Below are 11,123 nucleotides of genomic sequence, written 5' to 3'. Positions count from 1 at the left end.
CACCACTCCCTTCTCCTTCTGTGTCATGTCTTTTTAGATTGTACCGAGGGCAGGGAACCGTTCTAACTAAAAAGTTGCATGTACAGCGCTGTGTAAATTTACAGGCTTCATAAATAAAGGTTAATAATAATAATAATAACTTCCGAATGCTGAAATGTGTTGCTGCAGATTATCAGGAAAAATAGGAAGGAAAAACTGCTATGTTTTCAGTTGCCCACACCTGCCTTAAAGCATGAATTAGCAAAGGATGACAACTCATTAGCAAAGGGTTGGTATGGAAATACAGTATCCATTTTCTTGTATCTAATGTAGGGGGTCTTATAGAAGCTTTGAAAAGGAAAACACAAAATATTCTCATGCTAAATGTAATTTCAGCTTGCAAGCCACCTGCAATTGATTTTGGAGAGATTGTAAAGAATATAAAAATTGAGTATATTGAACTTGACAGATTACAGTACAAATGTCAGACTGGGTATGACTTGGAAGGGTCTGATTGGATAACATGCAAGGAAGAAGGCTGGTCACCTACACCAAAGTGCTTGGGTAAGTAGGCTATACAGTGGACCCTTGTTATATGCTAGGGTTTGGTTCCAAGATCCCTCGTGGATAACAAAATCTGTGTATGCTCAAATCCCATTAAATACAATGGCATAGTAAAATGGTGACCCTTAAATACACTAAAATGGGAAAAAATCAAGGTTTGATACTTGAAATATATACTTTTTTTGAACATTTTCAAATCATGGATGCTTGAATCAGTGTATAAAAAATCCGTGTATAAGAAGGGCCGACTGTATTTGTCAAATAATGCAGATATGGAACTATTTATTTCCACTCAGCGGCTACTTATATACTTGCAATACATAACAGGGTCATGATGCATTCATTTACACAGTTACTCCTTTATTCCTCAATGTTATGAGCCACCTTGATCCTACAGGAAAGGCAGCATATAAATAAAACTTTATTATTATTATTATTATTATTATTATTATTATTAGTTGTAGTAATATTACTACTACTACTATTATTATTATTATTATTTGAAAAAATGGAGCGGTAACGGCAAACCAAAATGGCTTGTATGAATCCATAAAACAATGCCTGTTATGTACTTTTGGATATGTCATGGATGTTTAACGCAAATGTTCAGTGCAATGTATTCTCTATGCCATCCTTTGTACTCTGAATTAAGTCCCATTGAGCTTTATGGGCCTTACTCCTTGCTCAGTGTGAGCAGGATTGTAACCTTAAGGACCCGATAAATGATAATTGATTTAAAATAAAATAGTAGATTAAAATAATTTATAAAATAAAATAAAAAAATTAATCATTTAAAATAAATAAAACAAACAAAGATTCCACTTTACTTTGTCCATATACTGTATTATCCTCATATAAATGATATGCATAGAGAAAATGAAGCAGGGCTATACTTTGCTCTCCTGCAGCACTGGTCCAGGTAGTTTCCTACTTGACAAATGACAAATGTTTATACTGTTGTAGGTATTCCTTATAATAGAAATTTTACCATTGTAGATGCTGCCTAGACTGGCACAGTCTTCCTTCAGTCTTCTTTACTTCTTCACTTGAAGACAGCAGACTCCTACAGAGTACACAGGATAGGTTCCTTGATAACTTATGAAAAAGGATATCATATCAAACACTTGTGTCAGTGTGGGTTAATATGTGGGTTTTCAACATGGCATAACTAGAACAAAAGCTTTTAAGGAGACACTGTCATTCATAGTCCACAGGAGTTCAAGCAACTCATAGGAATACAAACAGCCTGAAGTTAAACCTAAAAAATAAAGGGCTTCAAAACAGGAACAACCACTGCCATCAGTCTAAAATACCATCCTGGTCTCTGTCCTCCTCCTTTTTTTTTTTTTTAGCACCCTGCATAATTTCAAAAGAACAGCTGAAGGAGAAAAATCTGCTTCTGCGTGATGGACAAAGACATTCAGAGCTGATCACAAATGGCCAGTCATTGGAATTTGTGTGCAAGAAAGGATATATCATCATATCCCCATCAATCAAAAAATGTACTGATGGGAAGTTAGATCTGCCATCCTGTAACTCTGCTGGTAAATGTACTGTTAGTGTGAATTCATTTCAGCTGGGATGTTTAGCAGAAAAAAATAGTATGACTGTTTTATTAGTATTTATCCTAGTTTTCTGCTGTCTTGAAATTCCAGCTTGCTTTTTGCCCATGTGTAGGGCAAGAAAAGGTTTTCCTTTATGATATCAATTAATCACCAGTATTTCAGTTGGACAGTGATGGTGAACCTTTTAGAGGCCAAGTGCCCAAACTGCAACCCCAAACCCACTTATTTATTGCAAAGTGCCATGTCCCTCTGGCTTTCAAGTAACAAACTATGGCAAACTCTATGCTGGGGCAATGGCACATGTGCCCACAGAGAGGGCTCTGAGTGTCACCTCTGGCATGCGTGGCATAGGTTCGCCATCACTGGACTATGAGAAGTGAGGAAGGTCAGGAAACATCATCTCACTAGATACAGATTTATGGTACTTTGACTTGCTTCACAATCTGCTCAGGATTAAAGTTACAGAAGCCCCATCCTGTACCCAATCCTTATCTCAGACAAATGGAACAAATGGACAGTCAACTACTTTACCATCACCTGATTCAGTAGCATTCACTTGAATGGTACCTTGGAGTCATATGATTCAATCATTTGTGTGGACTCAGCTACACCAAACTAACAAAGGGGCAATACAGACTGGCACTTTGTGCTGGCCTGTGGGCGGAGCTAGGGCACAGCGCCCGCATGCTGGATGCCCTAGCCCCGCCCCAGGGCACCATTTTGGCACACACCGGTCTACAAGATGCTACACAGCATTCACCATCATGGCACCCTTCTGGTGCTGCATCCAAACAGCACAGCACTGAAGGGACATTATAAAACCGTGCTGCCACAGCTATGGTGCCCCTTGTAGGGCACAAAAAGGAGTCACTTTCTGCAGCTCCTTTTTGCGCTCTCCAGGGCCGGATTGAGACTGTGGCATGGGGTTGCTGCAGCTTCGATCTGTCCAGTAAAGGGGCGGCTGCATGCCGCCGATCTCTACAGTCCCAAAATGAGCTTATTATGGAAATAAGCCAATTTGCCAGAGGTTTTACACACTCAGTTTAGCAACTGGAAGTACTGCATTTCTTATGTGACTGAGCTAGCATTTAAATCATGTCTTATAGCACAAATTTGTCTGTAACAAGTAGTATTACCATTTTTAATCACAGAACTTTGTACTGCATCATTGATTGAAAACACTTATTGAAAGAATGCTAGAGATGAAATAAGAAAGGTTATGTAGAAACAGGTATTAACTAATATATACTCTGATTATTTTAATTAAATTGGGCCAAAAATAATGTTTACCTTTCATTCACATTATGTTTCACAGTAATCTTATGAAATATAAGCTTTCAACCAATTCAGCTTTATGCACAACAGAAATCTGAGGCATGTTATCAATTTTTCAAAGAGATGGGTAGCAAAAAGTTTCAGTGAATGATGGCCTACTCATGTTGTGTATATAATGTGTCATTCCAGAGCCTGATGAAGATGCCTCTTTTGAGAGGTTGCTGGCCCTAGCGATGAATTCTTCTCAACCAGGTACAAGGATAATGTAATATTCAGTACTACACATTAGGCTGGCGATAGAAACCAATGGGAATTGAAGTTTTTATTTTTATTTTTTTATTTTTAAAAAGTTGATGGTGATGCCAGTTGATAGAAATTGCTATTCTTCATATACCAGGGGAATGGAACTTCTTGTCACTGGATCTAATCTGGTCTGCTAAAGTTTCCCATCTGGCTGAACTGAACACAGATAATGGTGGAATGGATATGTGCACTATATTTGGGGCCTCGACAGACCGATGATAAACACCAGCCTATGAGCAGAGTGGGGGCATGGCGTCCATATAATGCATGCCCCAACACTGCCCTGATGCTGCTGTCACATTGTGCACCCAACCGCATGGTGGGTGGTGTCATGGCACTCCTATGGCACCATGTCCAGATAACAAAGTGCCAAAAGGAGCACCAGAAGGTACCGCAGCGGCTGCAAAGGTACCCTTTTCATGGTGCAAAAAGGAGCCACAGAAATGCCAGATCGGGGCTGTGGCATATAGTTGCGGTGGCCTCAATCCAGTGCTGCTCATCCCCTAACTCTCTAAAAAAAGGGCCTCCTTCCACCTTTTTGATTACTGGACTACTATTGGATCACAACTAAAACTCTTCTTGCAATGTGTTTTTACAGCAGAGAACTAGCCTGAGTGAAGGATGTAAACACTTCCTTCTAAACATTTCATTATTTAGCTAGAGTAGTGACATTGGTGAAGCTTCAGCCCTCCAGATGCTTTAGACTACAACTCCCATGGTGCCTTCATCCATGCTGGATGAAGCTGGTGGAGTTGTAGACCAGAAGGTCTGGAAGATATAAAGGCTCTTTATGACACAGCGTCAAAGGAGTGCTGAGAAGCTGTGGCACCAGTGGTTCTGGAGCCCTTTCCACAGCACAGAGAGGAGCCACTTTTTGCGGCTCCTTTTTCACCATGGAACGGCCATATCAGGGCTGCGGCATGCGGTTGCTGTGGCCCCAATCACTGCCCCTTAGAGGCGGTCTGTACAGTCCCTCAGTGAACAATCCATGATTGAATCTCTTGAAATTCCTTGAAGGTTATTGTGGCCAGATGCAAAAAGAGTGCAATAAAATTATGAAGAAGAAGGTTTTGACCATGTGCAGCCTGTCATATAAAGCTATATCTGCTACAATTCCTTCCGATTCATAATTCTTAGAAATGAGGTGGAGTGGAACACAATTTGCTAGGAGGTGTATGAACCTCCCTCCACATTGTTTTCCCTAGGAAAACCACCAGCTCATCTCCTCCCTCCTTTCAGCCTGCAGTTGTAGGCCAGTTGTAGAAGTATATTTCTTCCCATGGACACAAAACAAGCTGTGTGTGTGTGCAGAAAGGGCTAAGTTAGATATTGAATGAGAAAATAAATGGGGAAAGGAATTACACATTTTCTTGCAGTGCTGCTCCTTGAATCAAATTATCATTACATTTCTCATTCCATCTCTAACTTCCAACAAGGAAAAATCCTTTTAAGTAAAGAAACAAAGAAAATGGGAAAATTATACAGATTGCTACTAAACAGAGACATAGAAGAAGACGAGGTACAAGATACAATGTTCAAGATACAATGTCCTGTATATCCAGAGATATAAAGGTTGGGCATACTCAAGGAGAAAAACCCAACAATTTACAAGCTGCCAAACTCTGAGAGAAAATTACTTGAAAATGGACCAAGATGGCATTTAACACCTCAAAAATGGCAAAGATATATAAACTGAAAGAGAGCAAATGCTGGAAATGTTAGCAATCAACAGAATCCTGGTTTCACATGTGATGGAACTGCCCAAAAGAGAAAATGCTTTTTGGGGAAATTCACACCACAATCATAAGATTTTAAAAATTAGATACCAAATGAAACTTGAAATTCTTTGGTGAAGTTGATAAATAAGACATCAATGAGTGATGACATGAAGTACTGGAAAGTACTTTTATATATGATAACTGCTGCCAGAATGCTACTAGTACAAAACTGGAAAACAACAAAAAGCCCGATAATTGTAGAATGTCTGTTAAAATTATTAGATATGATTGAACTAGATAAATTCACATGTTATATAAATCAGAAATTAATTTAAAAAACTGTCAAGGATTGGGCCTCAGTAAAAGAATATTGTGAGAATATGTGGATGGAGTAGAGGGAATAAGATGAGAAGTAAAGAATTAGAACAATATCTTTTGTTCGTCTGTATTAAGTTTTAATGATACATTAAGATCATTGCACTGTACTATTTATGTAATGCACTGATGAGACATGGGGAACCAAACCTGAAAAAGAACTGAATCCTAGGAAAGGTAAACAAAGGCAATGTATATCTATCTATGCACATGTGTGTGTGTTTGTAATTTTGGGCTAAACAGACCACCCCTTTGGAGCAGCCTGCTGCCGCCCCTTTCCTTGCTGGATTGGGGCTGTGGCAACTACAAGTCACAGTCTTGATCCAGCATTTTTCCAGCCCTAAAAAGAATGGCAAAATGCTGCTCCTTTTGGAGCTGGAAAAAGGGAGACTTTGCTGCCATAGCAACACTTTCTGGTGCTCCTTTTGGTGTTTGTCGCCTGGATTCCATGCCAAAGGAATGCTGTGTGGTTGGGTGCATGCCGTGATGCCAATGTCAGGGCACCATCGGAATGTAGTGCAGACGCCATGCTTCCACTCTGCTCCGAGGCTGGTGTTGAACAGCAGTCTGTTGAGCCTCTTAATGACATTTATATGCTTACATGTCTGTATATACTCTAGTTTTAATTTAGAAGTATGTTACAATTTTTTAAAAGATTGCATTTCATTAAAAAAGGAAAAGGAAATATTGGAGGCTCTGATTACCAGGCCCACACAGTCAATTTTAAATCATGATTTTTTAAATTTGTGTATATGTTCTTATGAGTGCATTTTAATGGTTTTATAGTATTGTATTTTAACTAACGGATGCAGTGGCTTAGTGGTTAAGATGCCAATTCTGATGACTGGAAGATCGGAAGGTTGGCTGTTTGAGGCCCTGCATGATGAAGTGAGCTTCTGTTACTAGTTCCAGTTTCTGCCAAGCCAGGAGTTTGAAAGCATGCAAATGCAAGTAGATATATAGGTACCACTTCGGTGGGAATGTGCAGTCATGCTGGCCACATGGCCACCAGAGCAGTCCTTAGACAACACTGGGTCTTTTGCTTAGAAACGGAGATGAGTACCATCCCTTACAGTTGGCTATGATTAGACATAACTGTGGGTTTTTGTGTTTTTCATTTTGTTTTGTACTTTAACATACTGTACCCCACCTCAAGCTTTGAGGAGAGGTGGGATAATAATAATAATAATAATAATAATAATAATAATAATAATAATAGGTGTTTTGGACTGAAGTGTGTACAGGCCTATAGCTATTGTAGACTGTTTGAAACTGAAACTGTAACATGCACAGAAAAAAAACTTTTTTTAACCAGCCAGGTGAGACATATTGAGAATAACATTAACTGCAGTAACAATGTTTTTCTCTGTTTCTCATTACAAGTCATTTGCACTACCCCACACATAGACAATGGCAATTTCCTTCCTGTACAAAGTCAGTACAAATTTAAGGATGTGATCGATGTGGCATGTAATCCAGGATATATGCTCGAAAACCCTGCTAACCCTTCTAAATGCACCAAATATGGTTGGCTACCTTATCCAAAGTGTATATGTAAGTAGTTTTCAAATTATGCTATTCCAGTATCAAATTATAAGGCTACTCAATTTATATTATGAGTTTTTGCAACACTTTTCATTTCACAGAGAGTTGCTTTCAAACAGCTTCATTTATATACAGCTTCATACTGAACTAGCAGTGTCTAAGTGGTTTACGACTGTAAGCTAATTGCCCTCAGCAAGCTGGGTACTCATTCTGGTGACCTTGGAAGGATGCAAGCCTGAGTCAAGCTTGAACCCTGGCTAGTACTGAACTTGCAACCTTAGGGTTTTGAGTGAGTGGCTGCAGTACAGGCATTTAACCACTGCGCCACCAGGGCAGTGTGTGTGTGTGGATTCAAGGAAATTACATCCCATTAACCATGTTACATAAGCAGTTAGGATTCTAGGACAAGGCTGAGAATCACACAGCTTCCAAATGTTGTTGGACTGCAACTTCTCATCTTTGCTTATATTGTTTATGCCTGATGGATGTTATAGTCCAACAATATCTTGAGTCCCACATGATTTCTACTGCATTATGCTTCAATTCAATTGTTAGGCCTAAAACTAGATCATTCCCACTGAATTAATGGAGCAAATATAAATGTTCACAGAATCACAGAATCATAGAATCATAGAGTTGGAAGAGACCAAAAGGGCCAACCCCCTGCCATGCTGGAACTCACAATGAAAGCATGCCTAACAGATGGCCATCCAGCCTCTGTTTAAAAACCTCCAAAGAAGGAGACTCCATACTCTCTGAGCGAGTGTGTTCCACTGTCAAAAAGCTCTTACTATCAGAAAGTTTCTCCTAATGTTTTCTGTAGCCTGCAGACATTGTGCCAGGTCCTGTTCTCTGGAGCAGCAGAAAACAAGCTTGCTCCTTCCTCAATATGACATCTCTTCAAATATTCAAACAAGGTTATCATATCACCCCTCAACCTTTTCTAAGCTAAATTGCAGCTTTGTACTAAGATTTATTCTCATAATACACTATCCTCAGCAGCACAGTTTATCTAGCGCTTGATTCAGTCTAGGCATATTCTTATAACAAGACTTTCACTTATTTTTGAATTATAGCAAAATGATACAAAGCCCCCCCCCCCCCAACATGTCTGTTTATAACCATATCTAAATTGACAGTTGTTTCACTATTAGATAACTAGCTTAATCAAGAAAAGAATAGTTTACCAGTGATTGCTTTGTGCAGCAGTGCACAAAAGGTTGACCAGCTTTACCAAGAGCAAAATCAGGTGCCCTTAAAAGATACAGCCCCTTGACACTTTACATAACTTGCTTTCTTCTTCCTCTCTCATGTTTCACTTTAAAAACTTCCACTGCCCTCAAAATGATATAGCTGTTCTGTTGTTGTGTGTCTTCAAGTATTCTGTGTTGGCACAAAATTTGCCTCTTTCCTCTAGCTCAGTAGAGGAATGATGGAAAAGAGGAGGGTTGTGGCTTTTTGAGCCATTTCACCTGCAATTTCCTCAACAGAAAATTTCCCTGGCAACTTTGCAAGTGATGATTAGAGAGCATTTACAGCCATTCTCTTTCCATTACTTTCTTCTGCTCAAAGCACCTCAAACTGACCCAAACCTGCCACAGTACGTTCCGATAAATTCATTTTGATTTGCCATAAAAATACTTACATACTGCTTTATGAATAACTTTTATTTTATTTTTTTCTGTCTGTGCCTTTCTAGTCTAGGACCTGCTTTGTACTTATGATACAACTGGCTAGATGGATTGGATATCAAAATGGGCCAAGAGACAGAATATAAGTGCATACACGACTTGCAAAGAGTCTGTATCATCTCTGAAGTCTGCAGTGAAATTATTGTTTGTAGTGATAATGGTGAATACTGGGGACTGTGATCAAGCATCAGTCTTCAGAATTAGATATTCTAGATTTGCCTGCCATATAGATTGACAGTTCCACTTTTGACACTTTACATAAACATAGCCCACCCCATGCATCTCCTCCTCCTTAAAGTCACTCTTCTTATTCAACTTGCAGAAGGGTCCCCTGAACTGAGCTCAACTCATGAGACACTTCCATCAGTTAGAAAAATGTTTGGATCCAAACCATAATATTTTATCTAGCACTAAGGTTGAAATATAGGCCTAAATAAAGGCACCCAATCCCATCTGGTCTTGGAAGCTAAGCAACGTCAGCTTTGGTTAGTACTTGATGGGAGACAACTAATGAATATCAGGTACTGTAGGCTATATTTCAGAGAAAGGAACTGACAAAGCCATCTCTAAGTATTCCTTGCCTAACAAACTACAAAATTCATTAAGTCACTATAAGTCAACAGGTGACTTTTATTCAGAAGTTAGTACTATTGAAATTAATAAAATATCTTTTCAACTCACAGAGTTTACAACTGAAAAATACCATTTTGTTATTGACGTGGTGAGTTAACATTGCAAAAAGTGTGTGTGTGAGAAAGAAAAGTCTCTAGCCTTGTTAAAGAAAGTAACAGAGCCATGATATTGTGTTCTTTTGCTTTAGCAAAATTTCTCTCTCATTTCTTCCAAAGCCAAGCATTGTGACTATCCTCATATAGTGAATGGAACGCTGTCTTGGTCTAATACTTACTATAGCGATGTCTATTTTCCAAAAAAAGAAGGAGAAAAAATTTACTTCAGATGTTACCATGGCTTTCTACCAGAAAATAAGAAGCAGTGGCAACCAATTACATGCACCAGTTATGGCTGGGAACCAGAACCAAAATGCTTTAGTAAGTGCATATTTCCCATATTATCTTATCAAATTGACTTCTAAACAGACCACCCCTTTGGAGCAGCCTGCCACCACCCCTTTCAGTGCTGGATTGGGGTCGTGGCAACTACAGACCAAGGCCCTGATCTGGCAGTTTGCCGGTGCTAAAAGGAATGGCAAAATGCTGCTCCTTTTAGTGCTGGAAAAAAGGTGCCCTTGCCACGGTGGCAGTTGCTTTTTGGTGCTCCTTTGGTACAGTGCATTTAAACACTGTGCCAACCAAGTGCCATGATGCCCCCCACCATGGAGTTGGGCATGTGGTGTGATGCTGGTGTGCAGGTGGTGTGGGGGCGGCCGGTATGCATACACCATGCCCCCCGCTGCCCCCACAACAGCACATATAACACTTGTCTGTTTAGCCCCTAACTTTTGTCAAAGGCTGTTACATTTTTAAACATTTGTTTCTGCAGATGTTTTTTAATGTATACGCAAATTTAGAAGGTTTAGCTTTTTGAGAATCTTAAATTACTCTTCCACTATTGCTACTTTTTCAGATTAATTCTAAAGAGTAATACAGGAAGCTACATTTTGTTAAGCCAGACTCTTTGTCCAGCTGCCTCAGCATTATTTACACTCCCTGGTGCCACAGAGTTGTCAATTTAGTTGAGCATGATAATACTATTTTAAATCTTTTATTTAAGATTTTCCTCAAGGTGAAATAAACCCTAAGCCTTTACAGTTGACTGACACCAGTTCAGACCTCAAATTAACCCTGTTGTGGCTGAGAAATGAGTCTGTCTGAGAAATTAGTGGGTTCAAGGCTACCCAGTACACTTTTAGAGGCTAGCAAAACATTTGAATCAGGATCTCCGTAATAATTGATCCAACGCATTATCCACATCATCAGACTCTCTCCTGGTGTAGCTGCAGATATCAGCAGTAGGAACCTCAGTCCAGAGGTGATTAGTTGCCTGTACACATCCATCTCATGAAAAGAAATGTTTACTATTGTCAGAAATGCTAAGTGCATATATCCCCGGATTCATTTATATTGGTTCTCTAGATTTGTGTTCAGCAC

At 39.4% G+C, this 11,123-nt stretch overlaps 1 protein-coding gene across 1 annotated transcript; it reads left to right on the top strand.

Moving 5' to 3' along the window:
- The first annotated feature begins 356 nt into the window (after window positions 1-356).
- Window positions 357-10,604, top strand: LOC121929083 (complement factor H-like). The gene is made up of 6 exons (XM_042464398.1): window positions 357-543; window positions 1,896-2,087; window positions 3,573-3,635; window positions 7,163-7,333; window positions 9,864-10,064; window positions 10,600-10,604. Exons 1-6 carry the CDS (start codon window positions 357-359, stop codon window positions 10,602-10,604), a joined length of 819 nt encoding a protein of 272 aa, XP_042320332.1.
- The last annotated feature ends 519 nt before the right edge of the window (window positions 10,605-11,123 follow it).

This window comes from Sceloporus undulatus, chromosome 4 (genome assembly GCF_019175285.1).
Source record: "Sceloporus undulatus isolate JIND9_A2432 ecotype Alabama chromosome 4, SceUnd_v1.1, whole genome shotgun sequence".
Lineage (NCBI taxonomy): Eukaryota > Metazoa > Chordata > Lepidosauria > Squamata > Phrynosomatidae > Sceloporus > Sceloporus undulatus.
This window is presented reverse-complemented; position numbering and strand designations above follow the sequence as displayed.

Bases quoted from the DNA above. Each gene is read 5' to 3' on its own strand.
- LOC121929083 (XM_042464398.1), top strand. From the start codon at position 357: ATGCTAAATGTAATTTCAGCTTGCAAGCCACCTGCAATTGATTTTGGA. The intron at 544-1,895 runs GTAAGTAGGCTA...TTTTTTTTTTAG, and splicing joins ACCTACACCAAAGTGCTTGG to CACCCTGCATAATTTCAAAA. The intron at 3,636-7,162 runs GTACAAGGATAA...TCTCATTACAAG, and splicing joins GATGAATTCTTCTCAACCAG to TCATTTGCACTACCCCACAC.